Here is a 19,611-nt window from a genome sequence, read left to right on the forward strand (position 1 = left end):
AATACAAAAAATTGAGATGACATTTTAATATAATATTTTCCAATTTAAATGAATGCACTGTTATATTAATATACATTTTTATCTTTGTAACTATTTGAACTGAAATGCTTATCATCATAAACATTCACTTATCAGTTCAAGTGGTGATTCTTATAATAAATTAAACTTTATTAAAGTATTACTAAAGATCATTTTCAAATGTACCTACTTAGTGAGTGAAGATTTATTTTGTCATAGGTAGGTACTTAGAGATAATTTAATCAAAACTTAAACTACCTATTGAACAGCCGTGTATACAAAATAATATAAAGCATTTACTTTAAACTTTTGATAAGTTAACAAGTTTAGTATCAACGCAGTGAATTAATATTATTTTAACTAAAATATTCCAGTTATGGTGGGTACTTTAATAATATTTTTCTTCTAAGAATAATTAAAAATAGATATTGTGAAAAGTTATAGATTTTATCTGCATTAGTATTTCCCTAAGGTAAGTAAATAAGTAAATAAGGTAGTAAATACGGTAAAGTAAATACGGTATAAGATTAATATACGATACTCGTAGTTGTGACTGGTGGCTTCAAGTGACGTGTGCAGACAGCTGTAGGTAGTTACTACCAATTTTTATCGCATTGGCATAATTTATCTGCGCAGAAAAGCGCAACCGTACTGCAACGCGATTACAAAAAACCGGCCAAGTGTGAGTTAGACTCGCGCATTCGGGTATTTTTTCCGACATTTTGCACGATAAATCAAAAACTATTATATGTATAAAAATAAATAAAAATCTGTTTTAGAATTTACAGGTAAATCCCTTTCATATGATACCCCACTATATAGTTAATCTTACTTTGAAAATTGAAATACAGTGGACCCCCAGTAATCCGACAAACGTTTTGCAGGGCAGTGTCGGACTATCGAATTTGTCGGATTATAGAGTACTGCCTAAGACCCCCTATAGTCCGGCGTTCTTTATTAAAGAGTACCTTGTAATCCGACAAATTAAAGATCCAACGATAATATTCTATATGTCTAAAGTAAACCACAGCACATCACACTAATATTATAAAGGGTAAAGTTTGTGTGTATGTGTATATGTATGTGTGTGTGTATGTTTGTTACTTCTTCACGCAAAAACTACTGAACGGATTGGGCTGAAATTAAGAATGGAGATAAATTATCCCCTGGATTAGCACATAGGCTACTTTTTATCCCGGAAAATTAAAGTGTTCCCACGGGATTTTTAAAAAACCTACATCCACGCTAACGAAGTGGTGGGTATCAGCTAGTTCAATAATAAAAGAAACTTGTCGGATTACAGGGGGTGCCGGATTAGACAGGGGCCGGATTACCGGGGGCCCACTGTATACCTATTTTAATTTTTTTTAATGATGTAACCACAAATTCACGATTTTCAGATTTATTCCTTTACTTAAGCTATAAGACCTACCTACATGCCAAACATGATTCTGGGTCAACGGGAAGTATCAAGTACCCTATAGGCCTTCTTGCCAGACACGACGGACGGACGGATGGACGGACGGACAGATAGACGACAGACGGACAGACAACAAAGTGATTCTACAAGGGTTCCGTTTTTCCTTTTGAGGTACGGAACCCTAAAAACTGAGCCTTCTTTCTTTCTTTTCTCTGGGCTCCATTGCTCTTCCCTACTGATGTCTTTCACTCCAGCCATCCAAACTCGCTCCAGAAGCCGCCCAGGTTGCCCGAGGGCTTCATGGAGTAAAGTTGGGGATAAAATGAAATAGCTGGGTGTCCTAATAGAACGCGAGTACGCGATCATCGTGCGAATTGACACTGATCGTTGGTCCCTGTGTTGGGGACAATACGCAGAAAAACTTTCAGCTTTTATAAAATAACGAAGGTCTGGCACGCGCTGGCTCTCTCCCGATATTCTCGTCCATTATTTTTAGGTTTCCTTCAATGCCCGTGGACTGGTGCCACCTGTATTTACACCACTGAATGACGATCAAAGCATCAATTATGACATTATTCCGGCATATGCTAAGTATTTGGCCGACGAAGGGATTAAAGCGGTGCTCGGTAAGAGATTTAAAAAATATTACTAAGGTACCTAACTACCCTCGTCATTGAATTTTTTGAGCAAAGGCTGAAAGAAAGGCTTTCTTTGTTCTTCAAAATCTGCGTGGAAAAGTCCATTTTAACCGTTTAACCGCGCTTTTAACGTTAAGGGGCATGAGACCGGCCTGCCCGCGAAATTCAAATTTAATTTGGTTTTTCGCAATTTGTAAACTAATAGGTACGACAACGTAGGCTTATGGTTATTTTATTTGCGACATTGCAATTGGCAATATCATCCTCACAGGTTTATATAAAAATCTTTACTTGAAAAGGTCCAGTTTAAGAAATAAATTATCGTATAAAGTATCGACTATTCTCACAAATTAGTTACAAACTCTCGCGCCAAAATGACAACTTTGCAGCTCTGCATAACAAATAACTCGGTATATTTCCTGTTTCAGTGGGAGGCACAACAGGAGAGAACATGTCTCTCTCCGTGGCAGATAGGAAGAAGATAGCAAATGTATGGGTACAAGCGGGAAAACCCTACAGGTTCCATATAATGGTACAAGTCGGAGGTGCTCCACTTCCTAACGTTTTGGAATTGGTGAGTACAGTCCGACAAGGCTCTTTTGGCACTTGAGTGAGGGCGCTGTTGTAGCTTTATACCATTTATACCGACACAGCGAACTCAACAATTGACATAGGTAACTTTTTCCTGGAAAATCAAAGAGTTCTCACGGGATTTATCATTTATGTAAAACTTAAATCCACGCGGATGAAGTCACGGGCATCATCTAGTATTCCATAATTAAAAAGTGTTTCTATCTGTCTACCAAGTTTTACCGGCCGATGTGTAATAATTGTCCTTTCCCGGGATGTCTAAGCTAATTCTGTACCAAATACTTCATCAAAATCGGTTAATCTCATGTTAAACTATTGGGCCGTGAAAAGCTAGCTCAGACAGACAGACACTTTCACATTTATAATATTAGTATGGATAAAGTAATTTGGTTTAAAAAAGTTCGATTTTATTAATTTTTAAGAATGAATTTTTTTTTGGCTAAATAAACCTTGAGAAAAACACAAAATTTTACAAAAACTGTTGTCATTTATTAATTTTCAGGCGGGATACTGTTCTAAAATAGGAGTGGATTCCCTACTGACTCTTCCCGAGTTGTACTTCAAGCCGCAATCGGTCGCTGAGCTGGTTGGCTACGTGAAGCTAGTTGCAAACGCTGCGCCCAACCTACCAGTGTTATATTATCACATACCCAGCTTTACTAAAGTCGAAAGTAACTATAACCTAGCCTAAATATAATAAAAAACCGGCCAAGTGCGAGTCAGACTCGTGCGCCGAGGGTTCCGTACTCGGGTATTTCTTTTTTCGACATTTTGCACGATAAATCAAAAACTATTATGCATAAAAATAAAATATAAATCTATTTTAGAATGTACAGGTAAAGCCCTTTCATATGATACCCCATTTGGTATAGTTATCTTACTTTGAAAATTGCAAAAACTAATTAATTACCTACACATTTTAATTTTTGTGATATACTTAACCACGAATTAACGGTTATTGGATTTTTTCCTTTATTTGTGCTATAAGACCTACCAACCTGCCAAATTTCATGATTCTAGGTCAACGGGAAGTACCCTATAGGTTTTCTTGACAGACACGACAGACGGACAGTCAGACAACGAAGTGAATTGATCCTATGAGGGTTCCTTTTTTTGAGGTACGGAACACTAAAAATTCAAAATGGTCGCCATGTTGATAAAAAAATATGAAAAAGTACTTACATAGTCTTGTACGATTGTTCGAAAAACTTGACCAGTTTTTTTATTCCAGTACACATGCCGTCCTTCGTGAGGGAAGCCACACTGAGCATACCGAACTTCAAGGGCATCAAGTTTACAAGTAATGACCTGAGCGAGTGTGCGCAAGTGCTGCGAGCCTTGAAGACTGGCCAGGAGGTGTTCCTCGGCTCTGACACAGTTAGTGGGACTTATAGTGTTTACTGCTTGTACACCATAATATAGACCAGTCATTTAAGCTTAAATTAGGTAAGAATCTCGGAATTCGAGATACCCAGCTGTAAGTCTGTAAATACTTGTAGGTATATTGACACCCTAAAAGTTGTCTTAAAACCTACATATTATGGTGTGCAATTAGGTATTAGGTATTAGGGTGTACGCAACTATTAAATTTCAAGAAAATTTCGATTTTTGCGACCTTTGACCTTGAAATTTAATAGTTGCGTACACCCTACCATAATATGTAGGTTTTGAGACAACTTTTAGGGTGTCAATTTACAAGTATTTACAGACTTACAGCTGGGTATCTCGAATTCCGAGGTGAACTTACTATAATGACTGGACTAATAGATATGTTACGTTCATAATAAGGACATTAGACATAGCGTATAAATTCCGTGCTCGGTGATTAGTGATAACTGATGAGCGATACACATGCATGGGAGTAGAAGAGATAGTTTTTTTTATAGAAATTATAGAATTGTTTCTAGATTGCCGCAGGAAGTCAGCAAACGTGGCGTAGATAGGTGCCGTGGAGTAAATGCCACATCATAGGCGAGGCATTGACCTATACATTACGGGTTTTGCACGCTATACATTACGGGTTTGCAAAATACTAAATCACTAAAACTAACATTCTATAAATTCTTCTATCCTTTACATATTTATCGTTTTATTTTTCATTACAGTTGCTAGCTCCAGCAGCCCTATTAGGCATAAAATCCAGTATCGGAACCACGTTCAACTTATTTCCACGACTCGCTCAGGATATACTGACTGCGGTGGAAAATGAAGATATTAAACAAGCTAGAGCCCTTCAAGAGAGATTGAGTGTGGCTATAGAGGCTTTTACCATCGAAGGTGAGACTAAAAAATAAAATACTTACCTATTTTCCTACCTATCCTTTAAGATGGAATGGCGACCTCACATTGAAAAGCGTTGGAGACCCCAATCTAGGTGGACAGACGACATCATGATGACCTATTTAGATATAAAATCCAGTATCAAACGTTACTAATAATAGTTGCTTTTATCCTTCAACAAAGCATGGAATAACTTGCTTTAACGGCAAAAAAATCGTGAGGAAACTTGCATGAAAGTCCTCAATAATGTTTTCAAAGGTGTGTCAAGTCTGCGAATAAATTAAAATAAATTAAATTAAAAACCAAATTAAATCAAAAACCTCATTGAGACCACCACAACGAGGCATTGTGCCCAAGATGCTGGCAGCATGACCCCTTTGGATGGCCAAACTAATTCTTTGCCCAAGGTAGTTGCCAGGTCTAGGGTCCCCGGTTGGCTCGATAACCTTTTCGAAATTTCCTCAAAAAGAGCTAATAATTTCCTCAACAAACTTGATGTCAAAAAATTGATGTCAAAAATAAATTATTTATTTTTGACATCGTCACCATCCCAATTCCAGGTACGTGGGTTCCTGTAATGAAAGCTGGTATGGAGATTGTAAGCGGACTCAAAATGGGACCTCCAGCGTTGCCTCAAATGCCGATCTCCGAAGAAGCGAAGAAGAGGCTGGCATCAATAAGAACTTTGAAAATGACCGTTTGAATGATAGAAGATCTTTTCCATAAATATCTTATAATTTTTTGTTTTATTTAAAAATATAATTTAAGAATTGGTTTATATCTATACCTTTTAAATATTTATTCTGATATTATATTTTCTAATTCGATGTATGGCTTTGGGTTATATTTTATCTGCCTCACATTTTAAAATCAATTTTTTAACACAACAAAGGGACTTCGTCTGCGATGGCGTTTGCTGGCGCGCGTGCTGTGCTTGTTTGGAGTGTTTTTTATTGTTGGGAGTGGCTGGTTTTTGTGTTGGTTGGTGTTTTTTGGTGGTGGAACTGACTGGGAAGCGCTCTAGAGGGGCGCCGCGCGTGTGTCGGCGGGCGCTGGCGCGAACGGAGTCCGTACTTGTATGGATTCAGTAGCTTGAAAATATCACAAACTTGACATTGGCTAATCAGAGTAAAGCCAGATTTAAAGAAAAAAAAAAAAAAAACACAACAAAATTGGCTTGTAAAATGAAAAAATGAATATCTGATTCGAATACTTATTCAATTTTGATTTCAATATTAATCAAAATAAATACCTATTAACAATTACATCTACCTACTAAGGGTTAAACAGATATTACCTACTAATCTAAAATAAAGGTGAAAAGGTTAGGTAAAACTGAAACACGTTGTTTTAGATAAATAAAATTATTATGCCCGATAAGCGATCGAGAAAATTAAAAAGTAATACAAAAGCAGGTAAGTACATACTGGTACCAATTCATTGGTGTTATGTTGCAAAATTACGTATTATTCAATAATATATTACGCAATGGATAGTTCATATAGGTTTGAGTTCGTTTGGTAGGTATTATTAATAGGTCGGTAAGCTTGCATAATATTAGGTCGTGGCTTACCGTCTCACGTCTCTACTTTGACATTCATCTAGTCTGCCAGTTGCCTGAGGCGTGTTCTGTGGTTCTGTGTTACATTAATTTAATTAATTTATTTATTTATAATTAAAAAAAAAAAACAAAAATGCCAAACGATAATGTTTTCGAACGCATCTGTGAAGACGTAGCGCGGGAAAGTGATATCCAAAATGGCGATTCGAATATTTTTAAAAATGATTGCGAAAGTAAAAGTGTAAATCCGAAAATTGAGACGAAAGTTAAGAAAGCTAGGAGTTATGTGGAGTTGTCTATGTTGAACATGGCAAATTCGGTGAAAAGCTTGGGAAGAAATGAAAGGAGAGTTTTAGTCCTTTACACAGGGGGTACCATTGGAATGGTGAAAAATAAGGACGGGGGTAAGTTTGAAAAACTCTATCTATAAAATAATAAATATAATTAGTTTTTATCGAATTGAAACAAGAGAATACCTACGTGTTTTATGTAAGTACATAACTACTTACTTGGTACTAAATCTATGTGGAAAGTTTTATCAAAATCGGTTCGATAAACATTAAACATAAAAGCCTAAAGATAACAATTATTATAACGTCCTAGAGATCCTAGATAGGTATTTTACTGAAAATTCTGTTAAACTTTATATAAAAAAAATCATAAATAGGTACTTAATAAATAACAACAAATATTCAAAAGCAGAAAAATATCGAGATAACTAATTATTTAATTAATTAATTATGTGTGGCAAGTAGTACTACATAGTAATAGTTATAATAGCTATAGTTTAGACATAATTTTACGTCAGTACCTATTTAGTACCCACCTACTAATAAGACATAATTTTACGCTACGTTATGTTATTTATTAAGGGCAGGGTCAATAGTTTGTTGATCTTTTTACTGAAGCGCCGTATGTGCCTATTGCGTAGTGTTTATTTGTCTTGAAGAAATATGGAGCTGCTCACATAATATCTCCTCCTCCTTCTGATGATTGCTTATTACTTTATGAGACAAGGCTTCCTTGCTTCCATTGTCCATAGTAGGTACCCTAGATAGAATGAGCAAGGAGCAAGGAGAATTTATATCCTCATAGACCGCAAATTATGCACTCTTCTACATGAGTAAAAATTCCTTACTCTGTGCCTCCACTGTTAAATTTAGAAGCTTAAATCTGTAATATATTTAAAAGGAAAAGCTGACTGACTGCCTGACTGACTGATTGACTGATCTATCAATGTACAGTTCAATCACTGGTCGGATCGGGCTGAAAGACATGCAGATAGCTATGAGGACGTAGACATCCGCCAAGAAAGGATTTTAGAAAATTCAAATCCTAGGGGGATAAAATAGGGGTTTGAAATTTATGTGGTCCACGTGGACGAAGTCGCTGGCATAGGCTGGTATAAAAATAAGTAGGTACCTAAGAAGAGCATATATGTACGTATATAAATAACACTTCAATCATGAAAGTCTTGAAGGTCCAAATCATTAATTTTCATTGGTGGTAATTGATTGATAATTGCCACTTGTTACCGAATTTTTTCGTAACGATCTCTTCGTTAAAATTAAATATCTGCCGAATATGTTGGTAGATCTTCTGCTGAATTAAAAAAACGTATCTATTGCGACTTTCGATCTTGGTTACAAGCTTGGTTATAGATAGTATAGGATAGGATAGTTATAGATATATCGATAGATATCTAGTTCGATACACTGAAGTTCTAGTTAGCTATCAATCGTATCTATAAAAAAAAATCCGTCCTCATCTAAATATATGTGTAAAAGGGAAACCTGACTGACTGACTGACTGATCTATCAACGCACAAACAACTGGAGGAATCGGACTGTTTGACATGCAGACTTAAACATCCGCCAAAAAAGGATTTTTGAAAATTCAAACCTAATGGGGGTAAAATAGGGGTGTAAGTATATCTGTGTAGTCCACGCGGACGCAGTCGCGAGCATTAAGCTAGTTTCCTTTCCTTTCAAAAGATTTAAAGGTGGTTGTAAAATCCTGTTGCTATAGACCAGCCCGGCTAGCATGGGCAGTAAATAAAAATTATATCCCCCGATTATATCCACTGATGTCATAGAAATCAGTGGACATAATCGGGGATATAATTTTTATCTACTGCCCATGCTAGCCGGGCAGGTAAAAAAGGAGAAACTTAGAAGAGAGTGGAAAAGCTGAACGTGGCTGGGACAAATGTTAGGAAGAAGATAAAGAAGTCCTGAAAATCCTGAGTAACCTTATTTTCCACAAAAGATTTAAGTGTCTTTAGGAGATTACCCATACATATTTTTTTAAATCGAAAAAAATAGATCTAGATAGATTTTTATTCAAATAAAACTACAAGTGCTTTTGAATCGTCAATAGAACCTATAACTGTAACTGGTTCGGAATTCGCAATGCCATTCCTACCGAGAAGAATCAGCAAGAAACTCGGCGGTTGTCCTTTTCAAATTTGTAAATATATTATGCCATATTGAATATGCCAACGCAAGCCGGTAGCATTGCTGGAGCAAGTAAAATCCACGTTTACCAAAAAGAGGGGTGTTATAAGTTTGACGTAGGTATCTGTGTATCTGTCTGTGGCATCGTAGCTCCTAAACTAATGAACCGATTTTAATTTAGTTTTTTTGTTTGAAAGGTGGCTTGATCAGCTTTTTTCTAGTTACTGTAACCTTCACTTGTCGGGGGTGTTATAAATTTTTAATTAACTTTTTTACGTTGCACTTGTTAATAAAACAATTAAACTTTTCAGTGCTCATACCACAAAAAGGTGCTTTCGAAAATCTCATCCGAGGCTACCCGCAGCTGCACGACAACATGTTTTGGCGACAACGGTTGAGTGAAGCCAGTTTCGATACATCATTTTTAGTATTACCAGGTAAAACTTGTTTTTCGGGGCCTCTCCGGGTTCGTATATACAGCAAGACTATATTTTCTATATTTTCTATATATTTCTATATTTTCGGTTGGGTCACTTTGGAATAATATCAGGCATGATAAAGTAGGTATAGACGGCTGGCGGAAAGTGGCTGGATGAGGAAGGCTGAGGACCGGGTGTGGGGGCGCTCTTTAGGGAAGGCCTATGTCCAACAGTGGATGTCCACAGGCTGATGATGATGATGAAGGTATAGACCTAGGCTTTAGGTCTAATTCCTTCCGGGAAAGAGAAATAGTTTTTTTTTTAAATTCTTCAAATGAACTTTTACAAAGTGCCTTTGAATCGTCAAGTAAGTCTATACTGCTTCAGAAAGACTTCTTCCTATCGAGAAGAACCAGCAAGAAACTCGGCGGCTATTCTTTTCAAGCCTTTTATTGAACGCCAAGCCTCATTTTTCCAGCCTTCTTTTCTGCCACGTACCTATCTTGAAAATTATGGAATCAGCTTCCATCTGCTATATTCGGGAATATTCAAGAGATGGATCAAATTTCTGAAAGCTGGTAATGCATTGGCGGTTTCTCTGGTGCTGATTCATGGGACAGTGGTAATCACTTAAAGTCAGTTGACCCATCTACTCGCAATTCTATTGTTAGAAAAGCGATTAAGTTTGTTTTACGATGTTCTCGATTTGGAATCATATCAGACCTTGAGAGTGTACATTATACGGGTCTTAGCTTTTGCACTTACCTATTTACATACATATTTTGACTGATAAGGTAATTTTTCTAAGTTCACTCTACAACCTGAAATTCCTTGCCGGATTGCCTGTTATTTCCTATAATAATATATTTACAGAAGCAAAAGAGTTGGATGTAAGGATTTTTTATAAAATAGTAGAGTACGAAACGCTGTTGGATTCGTCTAATATGACTGAAGTGGAATGGATAAAGATTTCTGAGGATATTATGGTGAGTTTGAGATTTGTAATGAACAAACAAAAATGAGATCTTATCAATAAACTATAGGTAGCTTTTTACCAAAATAAATGGAGACATTTGAGCAAACATTTGTTAGTATCCAATTTGCGTTAACGAGTTTATTCAGGGGTTTGTGAAGTAGATATTCCTTATGGACAACTATTTGATTAAGTCGTATGTACCCCACCCACACTTGGTATTAATATTATATAGCCATAACTTGGTTCCACGTCATCTCTAACCTTAATCCATAACCGTAAGTAGGTATACGCTGCTACGTTTGTCAAAAGAAGGAAGGAAGAAAAATTAATATGGCATTACAAAGAGGAAGAAAGCGTAGAACTCTAGAAGGCATAGAGCTCCTTTTAGAGTTCCGTGGAAAAACAGAACCCTTATAGGATCATTTTGTTGTCTGTCTGTCTGTCCGTCTGTCGTGTCTGTTAAAAAAACCTATAGGGTACATCCCGTTGACCTAGAATCATGAAATTTGGCAGGTAGGTAGATCTTATAGCACAAGTAAAGGAATAATTCTGAAAACCGTGAATTTGTAGTTACATCATAAAAAAAATTAAAATGTGTTTAAATTTTCAAAGTAAGATAACTGTACCAAGTGGGGTATCATATGAAAGGGCCTTACCTATACAATCTAAAACAGATTTTATTTATTTTATATGCCTAATATTTTTGATTTATCGTGCGTTTGATTTATCGATTTATCGGAAACAATACCCGAGTACGGAACCCTCGGTGAGCGAGTCTGACTTGCACTTGGCCGGTTTTTTATTTATTATTATTTTTTAAATGCTGTTATTCTTTTCAGAAATACTACGAACATTACGATGGTTTTGTAGTGCTTCACGGTACGGATACTCTTTCGTACACTGCATCAGCAATTTCCTTTATGTTTGAGAATATTGGCAAGGCAGTGGTTTTCACTGGGTCACAGGTAAGGTAATCTTTTGATATAAGTTACACCTTAGAACACCTCGGAAGAGCGTAGAATCCACTTATACCTGTATCATATTGGTGCCTGGCGGAGTCATCACACCTGATCTCTTCCAAGTAACCAGAATCATCGTTCAAAAGGGTTTACTAGATAGGTATAGACAGATATGGTACATAATCATATTCATACCTACCTTATGGAATAAGTAGAAATCTGTAACGCATAACCCACGATAGATTCAACACCAGCTAGATCGACCGTTGTATCCTTGAACTTATATCCGTAGACTAAACTTCGTTAGTGCGATTCAGAATTATTACAGAGTTTTATAAGACCATGTCGCGACATCTAGTTTCTAGATGTGAAGACAGCCACAAAACAAATAGCGTATCTATAATTTTTATATTATGATTACACAAAAACTAAATAATGTCGCCACATGGTCTTTTTTATAATATTATTTGTTCCTCCCTTTTCCTCTGACATTGAGATAGAATTTAGGTCGGTAATATCGGTCTTTTGAACCTTTGTCATTTTTCTGTAATCATTCGCGATCAAGATTAACCTCTCAACTTATATTCAACTCTTCAACCTCTTGGCTTAGATTCTAAGTCGCGCAAATTTTAAGTAATTAGTTATGATAATACCTAGATCTTAATAATATTTTTTTTAGATTCCGATATTTGAGCCAAGAAGCGATGGAACGGATAATTTTGTTTCTTCTTTACTCATTGCTGGTGGACTCAACATTCCAGAAGTTACTGTTTACTTTGGAAGTAAACTTTTCAGAGGGAATAGGCAAGTTCATCTATTGTTTATTTTATATTCATTATTTTATGAGCACAGATCTCATGAGTTGTGGCTTATGACTAGCCTGTACATAAGTTTAGGCTGCACAGGTTTAAACATTGGGTAGGTACAGTTTTTTTTTTTTTATAAATTGAATACGGCTTCTAGCAGCTATTAAGGCCCGGGCCGGTATCCATCTAAGTGGTGCAGAGAGGAGACGTATTCAGTCGACCAATCAAATTTTTAAAAGATGAATAGATAATTTTTTTCACGTCATCTAAGAATCTGATTGGTCGACTGAACAAATTTTCTCTACTCCACTTAGGTGGGAACCGCACCTTAGTTTCGTTATTTACAATTTACTGATAACAGAAATATTTATAATACAATTTCATTTAACTATTCTATGAGTAATCTTTCTGGTTTACTTAAACAAAATAAGCGTATTATTATGAGTTAGTACTTCCATTATGAGTTCATATCATTATAACTTTGCATAGCGCGATGTTGATCTTTTTCATTCACAGCCGATAATAAGTGTCAATAATTTGTTTAGTCAATAAACTACTTGAAGTTAATCTATTATATCAAATGTATGACGAACATTATTACGTATTATCTTGATTTGCATCATCAAACCTTGCTTCAGTAAAATAATTTTCAATACTTAGGTATATCTAACACACCTAGTTTCTCCATTCACCAAAGGTTGCATGGTGAAGATTGCTCTGAGCAATAAGATCACCTTTGCATACAATTTTTAGTTTTTAGTTTCTTTGTTTTGTCTTGGTTATTTCATGTTTTGTGTGCAATAAGCAATAAAGTTTTCTATCTATCTAGGTATGTCAATCCCTAGAACCTATCCTACCTGTGTCAAACGTCAGAATCGGTTAAACGGATGGGCCGTGAAAAGCTAGCACACAGACGGACACTTTTGCATTTATAATATTAAGTAACTATGAGTGTTGATTATATTTCATATCGAATTATTAAACGGAGCTCATGAAAATTTAAAACCATTAATGATTAAAGTATTCGAGTTCGAAACTCGAGCTAAGGTAGATACTTCCGCATTTCACCCGTCTATACTCGTGACCCCTACTATTTTTTTTTTCTAGAACCAGAAAAGTTTCCGTAAACAACCTCTACGCGTTTGACTCTCCCAACTGTGTACCGCTCGTCGAAGTGGGCATAGACTTCGAAGTGAACAAGAAGGCCATATTCAAGCCCAACGTGATAGAGAAGTGTCACCTCCATGCGAAGATGTCGAAGAACGTTGGCCTTTTGAGGATTTTCCCAAGTATCAGCTCTTCAGTTATCAAGGCATTTTGTCAGCCGCCTATTGAAGGTAATTAAAAAAATCCTTCCAAGTAGTTCTAATTGTTTTTATTACAAGTGCTTTGTATTTTTATTTTTAGAGATGAGCCAAGCGCGAGCGTAGCGAGACCAAAATCTTTTATTAATTTTAGAGAATTACTTACTAAAAATGCTTACTTAGTGATAAGATGCGAATCTCATACAAAAATCTATAAGATCTTAAATTACGTATCTACCTAATGTACTTATGTAATTACGTTACGTAAATATGCGACCGTCAAAGATATAATATGTAAACACTACTCTATCACACACATTTTGTTGCTCAGAAAATTTAAGACACGTCTGGCTCTACCGGGATCTTGCTCTATAATCACAAGAGTAGAGACTAGAGATCATAAAACTTTCTGTCAAAATTTTAGAGATGGTTACAATTGAGGATAGCTAAATTGATTGATTGAATAGATATTGAGGATAGCAAGATAAAGATAACGAACGATAGAATATAGAAAAACTATTATTTAATCAAGTTTTTTTTAAAGAATATTAGCCATGCTAATCATGACTAATACTCCCCTTTCCCCTCCAATTAAGCGTAAAGCTTGTGCCAGGAGTGGCTACGACAATAGTGCAACGGGTGGGGTTTGAACCGCCGACCTTTCCGGATTCAGTCCGCTCCTCAATCGTTGAGCTATCGAGGCTCTTACTTTGGTAGAGCGCATGTGTTTTCACAAATGATACCAATGTGTATGAGTAAACAAAAAAAATGCATAAGCTAGTAGATTTTATTATATCATAATAAATAGATATTCAAGGGGATACAAAAAAAATGTTGAAAAATAATGTTTTTCATTATATCAGGTGTAGTGCTAGAGAGCTACGGTGCTGGTAACATCCCGTCGAATAGAGACGATGTGTTCAAGGAGATCGCGGCGGCTATCGCACGAGGCGTCATCGTGATCAACATCACTCAATGTGCCACGGGTAGTGTCGTCACGCCAATGTATGAGACTGGGAGGGTGAGTATTAGTTACATCATCGTCACTGTCACCAGAATCATTATCGTTACCCGAATCATCATCAGTATCAGTATCATCAATCCTTAAAAACATCATCATCCTTATTTTTCATCTATCAGGGACGATGTATTCAAGGATGTAGCGGTGGCAATACATCATCAGTATCATGATTACCTTCATCCTTACCTACATCATCATCCTCATCTTTCATCTATCAGAGACGATGTATACAAGAATGTAGCAGTGGCAATAGTACGAGGCGTTATCGTTCTTCCTTCTGGGCTGGTTTCCACACTTAAACGTTTCCATCTGTTGTGCGAGAGGCGTCATCGTTGTTAACATCACGCAATGCGCTACAGTTGTGTTGTCACGTTAATTTATTAGATTGGGAGGGTTAGTATTAGATTGATGATCGTCACTAACATTAGCATCATCATCATCATTGACAAAATTATTATCATCAAGTTGTATCTATCAGAGACATTGTGTTCAAGAAGAATTGTTATTAATAATATATTTTGTTTTTTAATAAAGAAAATATTACAATAAAACTTAAAGCTAGCCTTGTCTAATTACTATACAAATCATGCCCGCGTGGAATGGTGCCAAGAATACTGGCTGCATTTCCGCACTGGACAGCCAGGCTCATCCGTTGCGCAAAAAATGAGCCAGCCCTTCTGTCACCCGATGAGGCTATTAAACGCGGTGAAATGTCTCGTAATTTTTTTTTGCACTAAGTTGCATATTATTTTGTTGTTCATTCATTTCAAGTTCTTCTTCTTTTTTGTTGCGTCTTATCTGACCTGTTTCTATTGATCTATCTCATTGTATGTACATTTATTTGAATAAATATATTGTTAATTCATTCAGAGTCCTATGCATCAATCATGTGTTTCGTAATATGATATACTACTATGTTATTTTTAGTTGATCGCTGAATGTGGCGTAATATCAGGATATGATATGACACCGGAGGCTGCTCTCACTAAACTGTCATATGTGCTGTCTAAGAATGAACTCACATACCAACAAAAAGTCGAGGTAATTAGTGATTTTCAGAAACTAAACCCTGTTGTTAGTGTTACGGATAGCTGAAATGTTCTATAACTTAATGTCTTAATTTTTTTAATACTAACAACATTATTGGCGCAAAAATATCACCTTGCAGTATTCCAGGTTATTTATAAAAATAAATATTTTACGCGTATTATGGAATTCTGAGGAATAGTAGAATTTTTCTAAAAACAAGTATAAAATATACAAGATTTAAAATACTTAAATCTCAAGCTTAATAGTCTAAATAGTTTTTACATCAATTTCAGATGATGGTGACGAATATAAGAGGCGAGTTAACAAATACATCGTCAATAGCTATTGAGGTAAGCAGACTGTTACAAATTCGTTGGCTTCATAGCATAATCACAATTCTTAAAACAATAATTTCTTAGAGTGAACAATCCATAAAATATTGAAGATAATAATTAGTGCACGTAATTACATTTACGAGTAATGGCTTACAAATATTTCTTAATTAAAAATGAAGGCATAATGATTAAGGTTATTTAACAAAGGTTACATTACACTGTTTAACGTGCTCTCTGAAGCATGGATGAAAGTATACAGGATTAGATCACGCCATCCAGTTATTGAATTCATTTAAATTCGAATTCTTATTTGCACAAAGATTTTTTTACAATGAGATGATAATTATTCAGTGTTTCCCATTAGAAATGTTTCACCACCTTACGTAATCAGGCATGCAAAATAGGCATGGTACCTAATAAAATTAAATCTATTATTATAAATTTAAAACTTATCCAAAGGCGTACTTACGTAATCTACTGAGTGTATGAATGATAAAATTTTACAGGATAACATCCTTGTAGATGCTTTAGCAACGAGTCTCAATATACAATCACCAAAGAAACTGATAGAAGTAACAGATAAAGTATTCAGTGCTTTACTATTATATGCAATAGAACATGACGATGACAGAGCAATTAAGAAAATGTTAGGTAAGTTAAACGATTGATTTACTTATTGGCATGCCGTGTAACGATAAGCTAAGAAATATCACTGAAGGGAATAATATGTGGTAGTTAGATTAAAAAAAATTATGTATGATCCTATCTAAATTATAATAAGTATAAAACTTGATGCATAGGTTAAAGCCTACTTTGAGTAATCAGATATAATTAAAAAAAATCATAAATTTAACAGTTTGATGATAAAATAACCGAGAAACTTAAAACGAAGAATAGATGAAGAATGAGAACATCTAATTGACTCTTAGATAAAACTCATAACAAAAGGATTATAGTTCAAACCAGTATTGTTCAAACTCCTACTTACAGATATGGGCGCAGATGTTAATGCTGAGAATTCTGAAGGTAAAACTGTACTGCACGAAGCGATACTAAAAGGGAATGTTCCGATCATTGAGTATTTGTTAAAAAATGGTGCTAACGTACATTTGAAGACAAGGTAAGATATAACTCCTAAACAATAGGCTTAGTGGAATTATATTTATTTTTAAGAAAATATTTTAGTTGGAGTTTTAAAAGTGTATGAAATAAAAATAGCTTTTTTAGAATTACTTATTGTCATATATTATTTGTTAATATTGACATTATATTTTTACCGAACTTTCTTAGTCAAGGATGAAAGCAAAGCAAGCAATTTTCGAATTGTTTGATAGAGAACCTCAATATATTTGTAACACACATTTACATATTACATTTTTACATAAAATATCATATAACCTCACAAAATTGAAAAAGAGTGTCTAGTCTTCCTAAATAAGAAAATATAGGTACTTAACTTTTAATAATATCAACAGATGTGGAGAAACACCTCTTCTAACAGCGATACATAAGGACAATCACACTGTAATCAATTTACTCAAACAATGCGGTGCCCATCTCACTAGTGCTGATACTAAATCTGTAGCAGAAATGCTCTCACTGGCCGCTAGAAGTGGTAGTGTGAATAGAATGGAGACTTTGCGGGTAGCTGGTGCTGATCTGAATGCTACTGATGAAATTAAACAAACTCCGTTACATAAGGCAAGTGATTAAAGTTATGTAGAGATAAAGGATATTTATGTTAGGAGTCTTAATACTAGGTATATCTGTAGAAATAATGCTCTCACTGGCCACTAGAAGTGGTAGTGTGAATAGGATGGAGACTTTGAGGGCAGCTGGTGCTGATCTGAATGCTACTGATGAAATTAAACAAACCCCGTTACATAAGGCAAGTGATTAAAGTTATGTAGAGATAAAGGATATTTATGTTAGGAGTCTTAATACTAGGTATATCTGTAGAAATAATGCTCTCATTGGCTGCTAGAAGTGGTAGTGTGAATAGGATGGAGACTTTGCAGGCAGCTGGTGCTGATCTGAATGCTACTGATGAAATTAAACAAACCCCATTACATAAGGCAAGTGATTAAAGTTATGTAGAGATAAAGGATATTTTTGTTAGGAGTCTTAATACTAGGTATATCTGTAGAAATAATGCTCTCACTGGCCGCTAGAAGTGGTAGTGTGAATAGGATGGAGACTTTGAGGGCAGCTGGTGCTGATCTGAATGCTACTGATGAAATTAAACAAACTCCGTTACATAAGGCAAGTGATTAAAGTTATGTAGAGATAAAGATTTATGTTAGGAGTCTTAATACTAGGTTTATCTGTAGAAATAATGCTCTCACTGGCTGCTAGAAGTGGTAGTGTGAATAGGATGGAGACTTTGCGGGTAGCTGGTGCTGATCTGAACGCTACTGATGAAATTAAACAAACTCCGTTACATAAGGCAAGTGATTTAAGTTATGTAGAGATAAAGGATATTTATGTTAGGAGTCTTAATACTATGTCTGTAGAAATAATGCTCTCACTGGCCGCTAGAAGTGGTAGTGTGAATAGAATGGAGACTTTGCGGGTAGCTGGTGCTGATCTGAATGCTACTGATGAAATTAAACAAACTCCGTTACATAAGGCAAGTGATTAAAGTTATGTAGAGATAAAGATTTATGTTAGGAGTCTTAATACTAGGTTTATCTGTAGAAATAATGCTCTCACTGGCTGCTAGAAGTGGTAGTGTGAATAGAATGGAGACTTTGCGGGCAGATGGTGCTGATCTGAATGCTACTGATGAAATTAAACAAACCCTGTTACATAAGGCAAGTGATTAAAGTTATATAGAGATAAAGGATATTTATTACGGTATTGTATTGGTTCGAGGTCTCTTTCAAGTTTTGTTCCTCTCAATTGTGAATTTGCCACTGTTGATTCTAACAAAATCATTTCGCTTCGGGAAAAAAACCATTAAACTTTCAGCGTTTAGATACGTTCGGCGTGTGTGTTTTCGTAAAATCGGGTTTAGTAGCGCGATAAAATTAAAAGTAAAAGAGGTAGAAAATCTTTAAATGTAAAATAAGATGGATCTAAAGGATATCAAAGGAAAAGAATGTTAGGAGACAAGCATTAGAAAAATCAATAACATCTTTATTTAGAAATGTAAATTGAAAATTTATAACACCCCCGACAAGTGAAGGTTACAGTAACTAGAAAAGAGAACCAATTTTCTTGGATGATAGCTAAGTACACTCTCGATCAAGCCACCTTTCAAACAAAAAAAAACTAAATTAAGATCGGTTCATTAGTTTAGGAGCTACGATGCTACAGACAGATACACAGATACACACGTCAAACTTATAATACCCCTCTTTTTGGGTCAGGGGTTAAAAACGTCATGTTACGCTTCTTACGTATGTATAATAAACAGTGCTTGTTTAACATACAAAGATAAGATTATATTAAGAATATAGGAATATAAGAAGGATTATTTAATTTCAGGCGGTGCTATGTAATAATTCTGACGTGGTACGATATCTGCTATCACAAGACGAAGTACAGAAGGACTCGCTGGATATCCTGGGCTTCACACCATTGGACTGTGCTGTTAAACTCGGCTATCAGAATATTATCGATATGCTGAATCAATAAAGAATCTGTTACCATTATTTTATTATAGTTTTGATTCCTTTTGCTATAAGGCTGAGATCTATAGAGCGCACTTTGACTTTGCTTAGACTTAAGTTTCAGTTAAAACGAGACAGATTTATGCCAGCGTATAACGCTGTCTCGTTTTAACAGTGTCTTAAG

The 19,611-nt window shown here is 35.5% G+C and overlaps 2 protein-coding genes across 4 annotated transcripts; both read left to right on the forward strand.

The window, feature by feature from the left end:
- The first annotated feature begins 250 nt into the window (after positions 1–250).
- Positions 251–5,776, forward strand: LOC123874814 (N-acetylneuraminate lyase-like). 2 transcript variants are annotated; one of them, XM_045920336.1, is made up of 7 exons: positions 251–397; positions 1,935–2,064; positions 2,505–2,650; positions 3,170–3,338; positions 3,899–4,044; positions 4,773–4,944; positions 5,508–5,776. In XM_045920336.1, the coding sequence occupies exons 1-7, from the start codon at positions 395–397 to the stop codon at positions 5,648–5,650; spliced, it is 909 nt and encodes a 302-aa protein (XP_045776292.1). In that variant the 5' UTR covers positions 251–394; the 3' UTR covers positions 5,651–5,776. The 2 variants fall into 2 exon arrangements, with proteins under 2 accessions (XP_045776292.1, XP_045776293.1); XM_045920337.1 differs by lacking the exon at positions 251–397 and adding an exon at positions 404–490.
- A 757-nt stretch (positions 5,777–6,533) lies between these two features.
- LOC123874804 (L-asparaginase-like) lies at positions 6,534–19,469 on the forward strand. Of its 2 annotated transcripts, XM_045920311.1 has the most exons (13): positions 6,534–6,912; positions 9,276–9,401; positions 10,257–10,369; positions 11,199–11,324; positions 11,998–12,122; positions 13,232–13,461; positions 14,292–14,449; positions 15,377–15,490; positions 15,772–15,828; positions 16,320–16,464; positions 16,804–16,933; positions 17,289–17,514; positions 19,303–19,469. In XM_045920311.1, the coding sequence occupies exons 1-13, from the start codon at positions 6,642–6,644 to the stop codon at positions 19,450–19,452; spliced, it is 1,971 nt and encodes a 656-aa protein (XP_045776267.1). In that variant the 5' UTR covers positions 6,534–6,641; the 3' UTR covers positions 19,453–19,469. The 2 variants fall into 2 exon arrangements, with proteins under 2 accessions (XP_045776267.1, XP_045776266.1); XM_045920310.1 differs by lacking the exon at positions 19,303–19,469 and having other exon boundaries at positions 6,771–6,916; positions 17,289–17,728.
- The last annotated feature ends 142 nt before the right edge of the window (positions 19,470–19,611 follow it).

Source organism: Maniola jurtina, chromosome 19 (assembly GCF_905333055.1).
Source record: "Maniola jurtina chromosome 19, ilManJurt1.1, whole genome shotgun sequence".
Taxonomy (NCBI): Eukaryota; Metazoa; Arthropoda; class Insecta; order Lepidoptera; family Nymphalidae; genus Maniola; species Maniola jurtina.